Genomic DNA, 16,861 nt, shown 5'->3' on the forward strand with positions numbered 1-16,861 from the left:
TGTCTAATAAATACAGCCAACTTGTGGTGTTTTTCACCAACCTCACGTCCTTCCCAATGTGAGCATGTGCTGTGAGTCATCATGTGGCTATCATATGGTACCGCTTGAGCAAAGTCAATGTACAGACATCAATGGTTAAATCCTGAAAGCTACAGTACCAATCCATACCCAATCCTCTAACATAGTGAAGCTTGACTTGATACAGTATATGTTTCATGTAACATTTTGTTGAGGAGAGTAAATATAATCTAGAGATATAAAAATAAAGTTACATTAGTTCTTTAATTGTCAGAAAGGTAAAACAAAGAATTTTGGTCCCAGTGGTTTGATAGGAATTTCTGCCTTGAAACAGCTTTCATACAAAGTTTCAATTAGAATATCAGCACAAATAATTTGTTAGTTTCTTACATGCAGTGTCATTCAATAGTGTATCATGCTCTTTGTACAAGATGCTACAATTATTCAACAAAACGTAATTTCTCTGGTTTATGTCTCAAAAGTCAAAGTAATGTATACACTGAGTGTACAAAACATTATGAATACCTTCTCTTTCCATGACATAGACTGAACAGGTGAAAGCTATGATCCTTTATGGATTTCACTTGTTAAATCCACTTCAATCAGATCAGTGTAGATGAAGGGGACGAGACAGGTTAAAGAAGGATTTGTAAGCCTTGAGACAATTGAGACAATATTAGGAAAGTGTTCTTAAAGTTTTGTACACACAGTGAATGTGGTGGGAAGCAAAATGTTTCCCTGCGTTGATACATGGGTCATAACATGAGTTATGTGTTCAGCGTTTGACTAAAACAAAAAATGCTGTTACAGTATGCATCCCACAATGTAAAGACTGGTTGGTGAAATTCCTTTTACCTTTAGCACCATGGTGTTCAATGGTATTTTGAAAATAGATAGAGTTGAAGTCGTATGAAACTAAAACAGAATTCTGACACTTTTTCTGAATGTTTTACTCAAGAACAATTCTTAATCGGGATGATAACAACAATATATATACTTTAAAGTGTACTGTAACTAAGCTCAGTCTATGGCTTGGTGTTGGAATGTAGATTACTAATTCGCAAATTTTAATATTACCAGAGCTATCACCAGAATCTCAGTAAAATAGTGGGACTATGGCTATCGCTACAGTATCTTTATCTATATAGGGCAGCAATTATATACATTAAGGGGCATTGTAAACAAATCTCACTGCTACAGTAGTTAGCAGTGCAGTGTGCTGGCTGGGCCCATTGTCTGTCTGCTGGCACCTGTGGTACTTCACTGTATGCTAAAAAGGGATGGAAAATAGACAGTGTGTCTGTTTGCACCTCAGTGGGAGCATTTGAATCTGATAAAAAAAAATAACAACATTCCTTCTCTTAACTCCTTCCCTGAGACTAAGCAGTGATATCAAAAGAACAATCAAATCCCTTTGAAATAAGGCTATAGCCTAATAATAATTATGCCCCCCACCTCACCCCTACATTCTGGAAAAAACTTTTGTTTGGAAATAGTGATTATTTTTCATAAAGTGTCTGTGTGTTTTATTGATCTATTTATCCACACAATTATGATAGCAATGCAAATAATGTGATGTGAAATATTGTATGATAAGTACTATGATAGTGTGACATAATATATTCAGCATAATATACATCATAACGACATCATCAACCAGTAATCCAAATTTGAAATACTGTGCCATGTTCCTCGCAACCTAAAGTGTGAATTACATACCCTATGACGAAGCTGAAAGGCAAGATGCAGTGGTGGTATGATGGTGTGTTTCTGGAGTGAAAGAGTAATACGTCTTACTACTAAATCATGCATTGTCTGCTTCGAGTCGCAAAATATATTACGTGAGCGCAAGGTCAGCTGCTGTGTTGGAGCTCCACCAAATTAAATTCTTGACGCCCTGTCACCCAGGCTGGAATGTCTAAGAACAGTGTGAAAGGCTCAGCTTGGTCACACCTTCTCCATGCATCTTGTAAAGCAGCTTAAACTCACTGGGCAGCTGGTGGGTCTCCTGCCACTTGGTGGTGAACTTGGTTCCTTTCTTGTCATAGTAGTGGTAGGGCAGCTCCTTGCCTGTGTTGGGATCCCAGCCGAAGGGCCAGAAGCCATACAGATGGATCTCCTCACACATGGCCGATGCCAGAGTGTACATGAGGATACCAGTGCTGAGTCGCTTCGGGGACAGGTTCTTGGTCTTCCAATATCTATGGGGGAAAAGTAAACACTTTTTTGGACACTGAAGTGTTCGACAGATGGCAAAAACAGTTAAAAATAAATCATAAGGAATAAGGTTTTGAAGTGTCTGTCCTATATCTAAGAGATACAAGAAAGCTTAGGAAATATTTGAGCTTTTTTGGCACAAAACTACCTCCATACTTCCATTCGTGTTACCTTCAGACAAGTCCCGTGACACTTGTGTGGGTCATAGAGCAACACAGAAAGTCGCACCTTTCCATAGTGGGGTCCTATTTGTTTTGTAAGCCAAACTCTTTGGACGCTACAGACGTTTTCATGAAAATATCGATTTTCGGTATGTCTCATGGGCTGACAAACACAGCTGTAGCTCGGCCACTTTCCGGGTATGTCTAGCTTAAACTGATGGATTTTGGTGGATTTTTTAATTATGTTACTTAGATAGACACTTAAAAATAACCCAATGTGTTTATTTGGTTAACTCAGCACTGGGTAAATATTGGACAGAACCCACGGTGGGTTATTTTGACCCAGCCAGTTGGGTTGCGTAAATAACCCAACATGTTGGGTTGTTAGGATTACCCAAACATGGGTTAATTTAACCATCAGTTTGGTTTTATTCACTTTCATGCTGGGTTGACCCAGCAGCAGGTCTTTTTTAATGTAATCCTTATTATTTTCAGGAGGTATGGCTTATTAAGGGTGTGGCTTTCAGATAGTTATTTTTGGTCACCCGTGAGAGTAAATGTCATGCCTGTTCATATGTTCTGTTCTATTGTATCACATGTTAAGATTGTACAGTGTAATTTTAAATGTTCCTTAAATATTTTTGGATATTAACATTATTAATTACATATTGTAATAAAGTGGTAGCTATCCCAACACTGGAACTTGCATAGGTGCTTCAAGATGGAATCCGCAGTAGTGGGAAACAGCGCCAGTGGCCACCCCACCACCAATGTTTTTTTGTTTTTTTTAGAGCGGAGGAGCGTTGCACAGCATGATAAAAATAAAAATAAATTGTACAAGAGTACATATTGTGCTCTTCTATCTCGCATCCAATAAAAAAATTGACTGTTTCACCATTAAGGACTCCAGCTTTATAGGTCCAATGCAGACATTTGTATCTCAATATCAAATCATTTCTAGGTGTCAGTTAAGTACCTTACTGTGATTGTTTTCAATAAAAAATATAATACAAATAAAAGCTTCCTAGACAAGAATTGTGCTAGGACTGTCTGGGAGTGGTCTGAGTTGGGAGGATAAAACACAAAACTAGCTGTTATTGGCAGAAAGGTTTGTAACTCTCTTTCTTATTGGTCTATTAACTAATTTACTGCCTGGTGATGTGACCGGGCAGGCCAAAACTCCATCCCACCAGGCGGTCTTTGCAAAGTGCTCTTACACAAAAAGGAAATTATCATATTTTTCAACATTTTCACAGTATTATTCCTAACTCATAGTGTGGAAATATATATAAAATACAGGAAATCACATTTTTGATTGCACTGGGACATTAAGGAACACAAAACCTCTGTAAGCCTTCTGTAAGCCTCATAAAAGCTTCAAAACTGCCAGTGTTCAACCTTAACATGCGGTAACAATACAACAGAACAGATTAACAGGAATGGCATTTAATTTCACAGGTGGCCAAAAATAACTATCTGAAAGCCACGCCCCTACTAAGCCACGCCTGCAGTCTTTCAATAATCCAGCATCAATAACCCAGCATTAAAACCCAACCTTGCTCTTTTAAAAGAAAACAACCTAAGTGACCCAATGCCTACAACCCAGCAGTTGGGTCATTTTTTTGTGTGTACAGTTTGTAGTAACAATGGTGTCTGAAAGTGAGAACAAAACCACCAATGACAGTTCTGATTCCCAGAACTCTGGCACAATAAACTCAGTCTCTCCATACTCACTTGTTGACATCCTGCATGATGTTTCCCGGCCAGGCCAGCTCGATTTTCAGCTGCCCCTTGTGCTCAACAAAGAAGTCCACCAGGGTCCGTGTGACGGTGGCCGAGGTGTGGAGGAAAAACGCAGGGATCCACAAAATGGCCCCCTCCAGCTTCTTCAGGTTGAGGAAGAAGTTGTTGCGGTCCTGGATGGTCAAAAGGTTGTTGTAGTACCTCTCCAGGATGCTGGGGTTAAAGGTGGTGAGGTTGGTCTTCCGGCCCACATCCTTGTAGTAGGAGTCGGTAGGGGCGAAGTTGCAGCGGAAGATAAAGTCGGCACTGTCGATCTCTGGCCCACAATGACTACCAGTCAGGATCCCACTGTTACCCACCACGGCACACACGTTGTAGTGCTTGTTCTGGATGGGCGAAGCATCAGGAAGCAGTGACTTCAGGTTGTTGCTTATAGAGAAGACATACTTGTGACTGGAGTAGTCGAAGTGCATCAGCTGGCCGACGCGCACACCATTCTTGGTGAGGGAGAAGTTGTTGGCCACATCAATGTAATGGAAGATCTCTTTCCTGAAAAGTTGTAAACAGATGAAAATATCAGCTCAGAGCTGCTGTTTCAACAAAATGCAATGTTATGTAGCCAACTGCAAACGACAAATAAACTGAAATGTTCTACAAAACACATAAACAGTATTTTGTTTAAACCGAACACTCCATTAAAAACAAAAGAAAATATTTCTACAGATTATCACAGATAACCCACATAATAACAATACCTTTGCTGATAAAAAGCTGTCCTATTGAATTTCCATTTGGAGGGTTTCCCTTGCAGCTCCTCGTTCAGAGCATTGGTTAATGGGATGAAGGATGGGTCCAGGAAATTCATGGCAAACTGTGACCTGAGAAGAAAACGGTTTTCCTTAGTAAAGACGCTATTCATATTGTCAGCATGTCCAAGCCCACTCATAGCATGCATTCATGTGTGGGCTTGTAACAGTATAGGCACAATAACAGCTAGCAGCACCTTGGACAGTTCTCTTGATTAAAATTGGGCTACTGATGGAACAACGATATTTTGTGAAATATGTATATATACATACATATATATATAAATATATACAATTTTATTTTTGGGGCAAAAACCTACTGTCGATGATTCTACAGTTGAAATGTCATTAAAAATGAAATGTAAGGCTAATTGACGCAGGGGTTTGCATTAGATTAGGCTACTTCCGCTTGCAGAGGAATTATTAGTTATTTTGATTATTTATTCAGGCCCTGATTCCTCTAATACAGTTGGCCATATAATGCCATAGCCTACAGAACAATGTAGACATATTCAATCATTAAGATTACGTTGGAAAAAATTGTAACGGGTGCGCCTTGTCAGAGTGAAATAAATCACATATTATCGGACAATATCAGGAATTTTACCTGCGTCATATCAAGATAAAAATGATGAGCTTCCAAATCTTGGTTTAGCCTACTCACCGAAATCCTGCATGGAACATTATCCGTGGTCCTCCCATATTGTCATTTTTTGTGGAAGAGAAGATGCTGTCCTTTCTAATAGACACATAACTTATTAAGGATAAAATGAGAAGAGCAACCATCAATATGACCAGACCCAGGGCGTTTGCGATGCGGACCATCTTGGAGCGTTTTCATTCCTTGAAGAACAGCGATGGAAATGTGCCAGCCTTCATCACCTCGATTCTAGATGTTGATTTTGGCTATACATATTGTTTTTATGATACAAAATAAACATGCTTTTCAATGTAAAATGGACGGCAAATATGCAATGTGGTTGAAATGGTAGTTAGCGATTTGTCTTCGTGCACTCACATCATCCCTGCTGCCTTGCCTTCGCGCTGAACTACAAATTCTCTCAAGGCAGGCAGATGAATACCATTAGGGCGATGCATCTGAAATTCACGTCAATGTATCAATCCAGCAAAATTCTCACCGGTCTCGGCTACGCAACCTCTCCCCATTAAATCATTTCACATATTCCGGTGCAAATGGAGAAGTGTTTGTTGAGCCCAGATGAAAATACGACTAAAAGTGTCATGACTGTATTACACCTCCGTGGTTTAGAGATGGGAGCAATAAACTTAGTGTGTTAAGCATACCAACGAATATTACTTGCTGACTGTACAAAATATTGTATCACATAATATTTTGCAAATGTGGAAGCCTGATCAGCATCTGAATAAGGGATTTCCCTACGAATACTAAAGTACATCTCATTAATAGTAGCATATCAGTGTAAAGGTCCAATGCAGCCGTTTTTTTCACGATAACAAATAATTTCTGGGTAGAAATTAAGTACTTTACTGTGATTGTTTTCAATTGAAATGGTCAAAAAGAAGCAAAAATAGCTTCTCAGGAAAGAGCAATTTCTCAAGCAATAATTTCCTACGACTGTCTGGGCATGGTCTGAGAGGGAAGGGGGAAAATAGCTGTTATTGGCAGAGAGGTTTGGAACTAATTTCTTATTGGTCTTTAACTAATTTACTGCAGGCAGGCCAAAACTCCATGCACCAAAACAGACTGACATTTTCAAACAGCTCTTACACTGAAAGGGCATTATCATGTTCACAGTATTATTCCAACCTCATGCTGTGGAAATATATACAGTGCATTCAGAAAGTATTCAGACCCCTTGACTTTTTCCACATTTTATTACGATACAGCCTTATTGTAAAATTGATTTTAAAAAAAATGTGTCCTCATCAATCTACACACAATACCCCATAACGACAAAGCAAAAACTGGTTTTAATATTTTTTTGCAATTATATACAAAATTAAAAACAGAAATACCTTATTTACGTAAGTATTCAGACCCTTTGCTATGAATTTCGAAATTGAGCTCAGGTAAATCCTGTTTCCATTGATCATCCTTGAGATGTTTGTACAACTTGATTTGAGTCCACCGGTGGTAAATTCAATTGATTGCACATGATTTGGAAAGGCACACACCTGTCTATATAAGGTCCCACAGTTGACAGTGCATGTCAGAACGAAAACCAAGCCATGAGGTCGAAGGAATTGGCCCTAGAACTCCGAGACACAGATCTATAGAAGGGTACCAAAACATTTCTGCCGCATTGAAGGTCCCCAAGAACACAGTGGCCTCCATCATTCTTAAATGGAAGAAGTTTGGAAGCACCAAAACTCTTCCTAGAACTGGCCGCCCGGCCAAACTGAGCAATCGGTAGAGAAGGGCCTTGGTCAGGGAGGTGATCAAGAACCCAATGGTCACTCTGACATAGCTCCAGAGTTCCTCTGTGGAGATGGGAGAAACATCCAGGACAACCATCTCTGCAGCACTCCACCGATCAGGCCTTTTTGGTAGAGTGGCCAGATGGAAGCCACTCCTCAGTAAAAGGCACATGACAGCCTGCTTGGAGTTTGCCAAAATGCACCTAAAGGAATCTCAGACCATGAGAAACACAATTCTCTGGTCTGATGAAACCAAGATTGAACTCTTTGGCCTGAATGTCAAGCGTCACGTCTGGAGGAAACCTGGCACCATCCCTACGGTGAAGCATGTTGGTGGCAACATCATGCTGGGGGGATGTTTTTCAGTGGCACGGACTGGAAGACTAGTCAGGATAGAGGGAAAGATGAACGGAGCAAAGGACAGAGAGATCCTGGATGAAAACCTGCTCCAGAGCGCTCGGGACCTCAGACTGGGGTGAAGGTTCACCTTCCAACAGGACAACGACACTAAGCACACAACCAAGACAACGCAGGAGTGGCTTCAGGACAAGTCTCTGAATGTCCTTGAGTGGCCCTGCCAAATCCCGGACTAGAACCCGAGCAAACATCTCTGGAGGGACCTGAAAATAGCTGTGGAGTGACGCTCCCCATCCAACCTGACAAGAGCATGAGAGGATCTGCAGAGAAGAATGGGAGAAACTCCCTAAATACAGGTGTCCAAGAAAACTCAAATCTGTAATCGCTGCAAAAGGTGCTTCAACAAAGTACTAAGTACAGGGTCTAAATACTTACGTAAATGTGATATTTCATTCTTTTTTTGTATTTATAAATGTGCAAAACAAATGTAAAGAAAATCCTTTGTCATTATGGGGTATTGTGTCTAGATTGATAAGGAGGGAAAACTATTTAATCAATTTTAGAATAAGGCTGTAACGTAACAAAATGTGGAAAAGGTCAAGGGGTCTGAATACTTTTCCGAATGCACTGTATAAAGTACAGGAAAAACATTGACTGCACTGGGCCTTAACAATAATAGGGAATACACAACAGGGTTTAAAAATTGTAATCCTTTTATTTGCAGGGTTCTTTTTTCCAAGAGAACATGGTTTGTTTATAACAACATGTTGATATACAGTAACATAAAATGGCTTATTCACAAAGAATGATAAAACATTCACTTTTTTTTATAATTTCTTATACAAGTTATGCAAATGTGTTATTCATTTACATATAAATATTTTGCACGTGTACTGAATCAACATCATTCTCTAACAGAATCCCATTGACATACTTCCATACAAGCCACCATTAATAGAATACAGTATCATCCTGCATATAATCTCACGAACACATTACAAAAACATGGTGAATTGGCAACTATTACATTAATACTATTCTATAAAACCGGTAAAACTTGCACAATGTACCGATGTTGGGTATTTCCCATTGATTGAACAGTTAGTGTGCGGGACGAACATCCTAGGTAGAAAATAATTTTGCCATTGTGCTTAAAGGGATAGTACACCCAAATGACATACAGTATTGGTTTCATTACCCTGTCTATGGACAAGGAATGACAGCAATCCATGCTTTGGTTTAGCATTCCTAGCACTGTTTCCACATGCGAAATTTTTAGCATTTGTGGAACAAATCTAATGTTGTATTTTTCAGGCAAAATGTTTCAAACATCTAGAAGTGACTTTGTTGAGCTTCATAATCAATTTGAGATACTTTTGTATGATTTGGTGTAGGTGCGCGAAAACAGCTAATTCCAATGACTTGAATGGGATTTGTGCCACAAATGCTAAAATGTTAGCATGTGGAAGCAGTGCCAGGGAAACTAAACCAAAGCATGGATTGCTGTCATACCTTGTGCATAGACTGCTTATTACACGGGTAAGGAAACTAATGTGTCATTTTATAATTTGGGTGAACTATCCCTTTAATGACAACTGGAATGTGTCAAGTTTTGACATAGATTGACACAAGGAACATATTTAAAAAGGCATTTTAAGATCTTATTGCCAGTCAGCTGCCAAGATATTGCAATTTAAATTCCACTAAGATCTTTTCTAAAATCATAACAAAAGTTTAAAAACTGCACATGGATTAACACAGGCACTTGGTAGGGCCTGTCGTTCAGTATTTCCAGAATACATACGTATGTAGCAGAGGTGGTTTGTTGAATACGCTCCGGTGATCAGTAACCTTACTTTGGACCGGAAGATTTGTTAGCTTCCACACCTAGGCTTTAGCTCACAGGTCTAACAAGTCACGCAGGCAACTTGAGTTAGATACCCATCTGTCACACATACTGTATAGTAATTAACATAAATGTTTTACGAACGACAAGGAAAGTTACATTTAGGGAAAAGTTACAGTTAGCACCCTGGTTACACATACAATCTCTATCGAGAATTTAAGCTCATCAAAAAGAGAGGAGTATCAGTTTCTGCCCTGGTTGCAAAACTCTGAGGGGAAGAAGGCTCCCTCTGCGTCACTGCCAGGAGAGCCGCACAGGCTGTCCTCTTCACAGCTCATATCCTCACAGGAATCCTCACTAAATATATGCAGGGGAGAACAGCTGTAATCATTACTATCTTCAGATTAGTGAGTTAACTTTTCTTTCTTCCCTGAAACATCATAGCAATGTAGAAGTGATGTGGTGCATTACGTTGCAGTTCAATTCAATAATTAGCCTTTATGCTCACACAGTAGCTCTAATGTAATCAAATGTTATTATATTATTAAACAGTGAAGTGCATTAAAAGGGGCTGTTTGTTTACCTCTCACTTTCATCCCAGCTGCCCTCTGGAATAGTCGGCAGTTCAGGGACACTGAAGTGATTAGCGTGCAAATTTTGGGCGGTTCGTCTGGACACGATCCACACCAGTTTTTTGTTGTCTGGTTTGTTACATTCACTTGAGCTGTACTCAGTCATGCATTTGGCCACGAGTCCCCTCCAGTAGAGTAACTCACTGTCAACAATCTGTGAAGGGAACAGGAAACATTTGAGAGGCTGGTGGAAGACATAAATATAATAAATAAATATAAATAAATAGAGTAGTCATCCAAGCCAGAAGCTGGTAGTTTCCATGTAGCATGTTGTCAGATGACTTCACTTGTTCAGTGCCAGGGTAAAGTATAATGTCAGTGTCAGCCTCAGTGGGTCTTTGTATTATAACAATATAATAACTGTCATTGGTCACAACACCGTCATATCAAACTGAGGGCTCTGTAAGTAAACTGTATAATACCTTTAGGTGCCTTTGGAGTTCTTGGACAATTTCCAACATGGCAAGAGACTGGAGGGCATCAAATTCCTGAGTAATGACAGACAGTGCCAGCACCGATGGCTGAAGAAAAAAAGAAAAAAACGTATCAGTCCTAACACAAAGTTAACATTCTTGTTATTTAAAAGTGTATTGGCCTGAGAATAATTCTTACTTTTGCTTTAGAGAAAATAAGCTGGCATAAGCAGGCTTTTAGCTGGGCTTCCAGTCTCCCAATGCTTGGGATCTCCCCCCTTAAAATAAAGGGAACTCTCATGTGATCCTCATGTCAACTGATCATTAGGATAGCAACTTTACAGCTTCTAGCCATTGGAAAAATACATCACTGATGACATAACGCGAAAAGTGATCAATTGAGAAACAAAGTGCTCACCTTTCTGATGTAAGTGATACAATGACAGCATGGTATAAGTGTAAAAAAGTTAAGGCTGTGATGGCTTTGAGCTCCAAGTTGAGTTTTTCAGAGATGATCTTCTCCATTCGGCTGACGTCAGAAACAGTGAACTTGCTTTGGCTGATGCGGATGAGTTCATGGGTGGGTGAGATGTTGCACTCATCCTCAACCATTTTGGCAGCAATATGGAGACAGGAGACTCCAATGCAGGGCAGGTGCTTAGGTTGGACCTGTGAACATACCATTATAGTGATACACTAGTCAGCATTAATGGGCTACTTCTGCAGAGTTCTATTAAAATAAAAAACGAAATAAAAGTATGCAAATGTACATAACGTAAACAACAACAGAGGTATCAAACAATAATTTAAAAAATGCATACAATATGCCAATTATGTAGAATATTCAGTATGACCACATCACAAAACAAATATCTTTAAAATACACACCTTCATAATGGCTAAGAACCTATCCAGTAGATTGACAGCTAGGACAAATGTCTGGGTGCTGAAACCAAAGAAACTGGTCAGGCTCCACAGGTCTTCAACTTTGGCATTTCTGCATTTTTCAGAGACTCCGTTGTGATTCTGAAAATGAATGTTAAATACCACAACAAAACATCAAAATAGCACATCAAAACACTACTGAAAGGTAAGTACAGTATATAGAACTGAGTCACTGGGTTAGCAATACCTACCTCTGCTGCAGACTCCATTATATTGAGGCCAGTTTCCCTCGGTAAAAAGTCTGCTTCTTGAGCAATGTATGACTTTAGCTCTTTGACAAGCCAACATGTTTCATTGTCAAGGTCTTGAAGATCCTGCATCCTGAAAAAACATTTAGTTTTATGTGATTAGATCCAAAACAAATAAACTGTGACATTTCCCTCAGAGAAAGGGGGACTGTTTTACCCCACCCACAAGGTGTCAAAATGTCAATGGCAGCCACCCATAATAATAGCTAGCTAGATTGCTAGCTATGTATTACAATAGGCCCAAAACAATTCTTAAAAAACGAAAAGCAAAGCATTATTGATTATTAAAACAGTGACAGGCAAATGTTTCTCAGTTGTAAAAATAACAACAGCTAAACACAAGAGAAAATAATCAGCAATAATATTTTGTTTAGATTAGATTTTGTATCCTTGATATAACACTTAAGCATGACCACCTGTCAACATGTGCCTTTGAAATGCTTGGAATTGGTCATTTCAGGTCATTGTGAAAATGCCATCATCTGAAAAGGTTCAGTTATCTGATGTAAGTCACAATTTCACACATCTCTGAGCTCACATGCTCGATATTGTACCGTTGAGAACACAATCAGAACTCTATTTCACGTTTTACATTTGATCCAGCTATTTCAGTCAGGAAATCATCCGTTGCTGGGATTTTAAAGTATTTTTCCCTTTTCACTTGCCCTGCGCCATGAAGCTGTCGGCAGTAGGTCAGGTTTATGCTGCAGAATAGAGCTCGCCAGTTTGTAGTCCTAAAAAACGGAAATTAAACCTCTGGTTCGTTCAGCCATTCCTATGAGGGAAATTTAAGGGGAAAGACTGGGTTTTTGGGATAAACGCCAAAAATAAGGTCTGAGGTTAACACAGGCTTAGAAGATCTTATACGTTTTGTTCTATGAGATAACATGTTAGGGCTGCGTAAGTTCAACTGAGATAGGAACAATAGGACACCTGAACTTGATTAAAATAATTGTTTAATTCAAAAGTTAATAAATGGCAAATGCATTTTTCGTATATACGGGTCCACTGCCCTACCCCGCAGGGTGGAAACAGAGAAGACACTTGTTACTGACAAAAACATTATAATAAATACTCATGACAGAGATAGTTCCCACTTCCGAGCCGGCCTGTCAGAGTAGAGACTGGGCGTGGTTTAGACTCACCCAGCCTATCGTTGGTGTTGGCGCTTAAGCTAGTCCTAGCCCCTTTGCGCTCTCTGTTGTCCCGTCGCTGTTGCTGTGTAGATTACGCTTCTTCACCCCAAAGACTGGGGTCAGACAGCTCTGTAATATTGTCTGAGCTATTCACACCTGTTATACAATGTCCACTGTTCTCGCTCAAGGCTAACTACAGCTTCCCAGCTTCTTATCTGAGCTAACTGTTACTTTCYGCACACACACACAGACACCCAGGCGCCCAGACCAACAGTTAGCTAATATTCAATCACGTTTGTTGTAGTATTCAATCACATATAATACAGTTGCTAATATTCAATCATGTTTGTTATAGTATTCAATCACATATAATACAGTTGCTAATCACGTTTGTTATAGTATTGGGTTATAGTCCATTGTACACCACAGTCAGCAGTCTCATGATTCAACCCCTCCTGTGTCTCTCTAAGATTAGCACAGTCTCGGRCACACAGTACAGCTTCACACTACTGATACATTTGTTMCATACACACACATATTTCATACAGTACAGCGCTATCTTTAACACACACACATTTCAGGCTGATATTCATGGTTAGGCCCTGAGCACTGGTAAGAGTGAGAACAATGGAAAATGCAGGTTCACAGGAGTCAGCAATTCAAACCTTAATACATAAGAAGCCTTACTAGCTTATAGTTAGTTAAGCATGTCAAAAAACCTTTATAAAACCCCACAAACATCAGTCAGTTAACATGACCTTTATGAATTATGAAGCCTTATTTTGATTACATAAATGCTTCAAAATTCACAAAAAGTTACATTAGATGATCACGTAGAACAAAACGTATAAAATCTCCGAAGCCTGTGTTTACCAGACCTTATTTTGGGCTTTTATCCAAAAACCCTATTACATTTTCACATAGGCTTTAACCAACGAGCGATGGAGCAGTTAAGTCTGTTGCATGTTTCCCAGTCAAAACAGTTTTTTCCGCCTGTTCGAGCACACACATTTTTTTCTTAAGGCAAGTCGAAGTTCGGCAATAGTGTGTAACTGCAACTGTCTACCAGTCGCCCCCCGCTAGCACAGCGGGCGAGAGGCTTGGACAACACTGTGTGCTAGCTAACTTGCTAGTTTAGCGACACCGGGGGCGGAAGATGCCATCTGCCCGTGTGTACATTGTCGGCCGCGTCTCTTCTGTGGGTTTTATCGGCGGTTGGAATCCAACGTCATAGTGCATTACCGCCACCTACTGTGTCCCTGCCCCTCCCCGTCTATGTACAGGAGACGCGGGAATGTCCCGAATTGCAGTTGCACCCTTCTCATATTCTGTAGCCGAAGCCTGCACCCCTTCGTCGGTGATTGGTCAACAGTACTACTCCTAGTAGGTGTGGGCACACGAAGAATTTGTTGTCATTCAACGAGAGACGGCTCGTTTTCATGCACCAAACATCTTAGCTAGATGTAAAATTGCGCGACTAAGACCTCTTCGGAAAAAACTTCCAAATTAATGACAGATTTCTTGATTTATCTTAGATTAATTCTTACTATTTGAGGAAGTGTTTCTGGCTATGTTGTTGCTACTGTGGTTCAAGAGGAACAAACAGTAATATTGATGCTATTTCAAATTTTTCAAGTGAAGGTCTTTATGAATTATGCGACACAGACGGCTGCTGTTAACAAAAAATGACAAAACGATTAGGTTCCAGTTTAACAACGTTTAATTAATCGTATTTCCACAGTACATAGTTGCCATTGCACTCAGGCCAGGTCCATCTCCAGTGAGACTCTTGCGCAGGCGTACTAAAAACAGAGTGATAGAACCATCATGACAGAAATATAGGGATACTTAAAACATGAACTTAAACAGTTGCTTCGCCTTGCCGAGTTCTGATAGAAGCGAACGGAAACTATGTATGCGCACGCCTTAAGCCTCCGTTAGTGCTTACAAAAAGACGCCATTACTATTGCTCTCAATGTTTTTCATTTAACTAGCTAACAGTAATAAAATCACTTCAAACTTCACTGCTGTTTACAATTATCTTTATTTAGGAACAGTGCTACAGTGGTGAGAGTATTTGAGATTGAGAAAAAGATTTTCAACGGAATTTTGCCAGGAGAGGTCACATGGATATCCTTGGTTAGCTAGCTTAGACACAATAGGTCTAGCGAATGTTTGCTAGGTAAACGTTTGTTCAGAGTACATATTATTATTTATTTTTCAGAGTACATTTAGCAGAAAGGGTCTAGCTATATGGCAATATTTGATCAGAAATACAATAGCTATATTATTTTCATGTAGTTAGCCACGTTTTGGTGGTTAGCTAATGTTAGTTGGCCAGCTGACTGCAGGCAGCACCAATGGCTGTCTAGCTAGCTTTCTAGAGCAAGCTAACTAGCTAGCTTGGTAGTTTACTTATTGGGAAACAAATATTTCTGCTAGATAAGTTGATTAGCTAGCTAACAATCATATACATGTGTTGTGCCATCCAACAATTTCTTATCAACTCAAAAATGTTGCTAGCTAGTATTAGCTGTTTAAAATGGCAGCCTCATCAAGTTGATAGGGAATTCACTGACTGGCTGGCTAACTAACAACTACATCATATCTCATCTGCATACGAGGGATCATTATTGACAAACGTTTATTCCCCACATATTCTCACGTCAGTATCATTAGTTTTCATTTCTGATCCAGAAAAGGACTCACAAATCCTAGCAGACTAAACTCAACTCCTCAATTTATAATGGAGTTGAGCAGTGTCTAGGGTGGGTGGACTGGAGCGCGCCAATGTCACATAAAATGTCATTTAAAAAAAGTTCAAAAATAAATAAAAAATACTGATTTCAGCAACCAAAGAATAGCACACAATTACACAGAACAATCTTGTGTGTAATTGTGGGCTGTTCTTTGGGTGCTGAAATCAGTAGCTAGTTTAAAAAAAAAATGAAGTCCCCGCTCAACTCTATTGTAAACGCTGGGGTTAATCAGCTAACAAAAGCCAAATCTGTAACTTGTGTTGCTTGCAGTATTGTTTTTTTCATTTTGACCTGAAATGATGTCCTCAAATGATGTTATGGACAGAAATTACATATTCACCAAAATGTAGAAATAACAGCCAAATGTAATGATAGACAAAATTGCGGTTGAGGCTTATTTAATTAAACCTAAATTAACATGATTGTTTTATGGTTTACATGGAGACCTTTGCCTGTCATCTTTAACGTTATTTCTTGAAAAGGATCCACCAAAATCTTATTGATAGTAGAATGTATGGATTGAAAAGCAAGGCCGTCTAGTCTCATAGGCGGGGCACAATTGGCCCAGCGTCGTCTGGGTTAGGGATTGGCCGTGATTGTAAATAAGAATTTGTTCTTAACTGACTTGCCTAGTTAAATAAAGGTTCAATAAAAAACATAGAATTATTACTATATTACTCTGCTTGCTGCTAACGTTAGCTGAAAAAAACGGTCGTATATAGGTCACGTATCAAGCTCATATTGGGACATTATTTTTGACGCAATTAATTAACGTTAATCATTTCTTAATGAAAAACGATCCCATGTATCTCAAAATTACATGCTAAGAGTATACAGTATACCAGCTGCAAAGCAAAAAGGGTCAACAAGCTAGGCTAGCTAATGTGAGCTAAGTTAGCTAACAAGACAGAGCCATTTCGTACCTTGCCAAACGCTTGGAACAAGACGAATCTGTGCACATATCAAATCAGTATTCACATTTCCATTTCGATTATGTTAGCTATAACGTAAATTAACACTATGTTTCCTAAATGGTCATCTAATGTAATGTTGGTGTTGATAATGTCCGTCTTGAACTCAATACAACAACGCTTGAACTACAGATAGAACAATGAGAGATATTTCGACGAATGTATAAATGTGAAGCTTCCGCTTGGCGTTTCCAATCACTACCAAATAT

The 16,861-nt window shown here is 39.4% G+C and overlaps 2 protein-coding genes across 2 annotated transcripts; both read right to left on the reverse strand.

Moving 5' to 3' along the window:
• Positions 1–1,387: 1,387 nt before the first annotated feature.
• Positions 1,388–5,864, reverse strand: LOC111957428 (alpha-N-acetylneuraminate alpha-2,8-sialyltransferase ST8SIA3). Its single transcript, XM_023978248.2, has 4 exons — positions 5,610–5,864; positions 4,895–5,017; positions 4,131–4,688; positions 1,388–2,219 (listed from the first exon to the last, which is right to left on the reverse strand). The coding sequence occupies exons 1-4, from the start codon at positions 5,768–5,770 to the stop codon at positions 1,937–1,939; spliced, it is 1,125 nt and encodes a 374-aa protein (XP_023834016.1). The 5' UTR covers positions 5,771–5,864; the 3' UTR covers positions 1,388–1,936.
• Positions 5,865–8,397: 2,533 nt separating this feature from the next.
• LOC111957708 (cyclin-G2) lies at positions 8,398–16,802 on the reverse strand. Its single transcript, XM_023978654.2, has 8 exons — positions 16,605–16,802; positions 11,730–11,859; positions 11,482–11,619; positions 11,012–11,262; positions 10,793–10,871; positions 10,603–10,701; positions 10,132–10,334; positions 8,398–9,905 (listed from the first exon to the last, which is right to left on the reverse strand). The coding sequence occupies exons 1-8, from the start codon at positions 16,640–16,642 to the stop codon at positions 9,791–9,793; spliced, it is 1,053 nt and encodes a 350-aa protein (XP_023834422.1). The 5' UTR covers positions 16,643–16,802; the 3' UTR covers positions 8,398–9,790.
• Between the last annotated feature and the right edge of the window lie 59 nt (positions 16,803–16,861).

Source organism: Salvelinus sp. IW2-2015, linkage group LG33, assembly GCF_002910315.2.
Source record: "Salvelinus sp. IW2-2015 linkage group LG33, ASM291031v2, whole genome shotgun sequence".
Lineage (NCBI taxonomy): Eukaryota > Metazoa > Chordata > Actinopteri > Salmoniformes > Salmonidae > Salvelinus > Salvelinus sp. IW2-2015.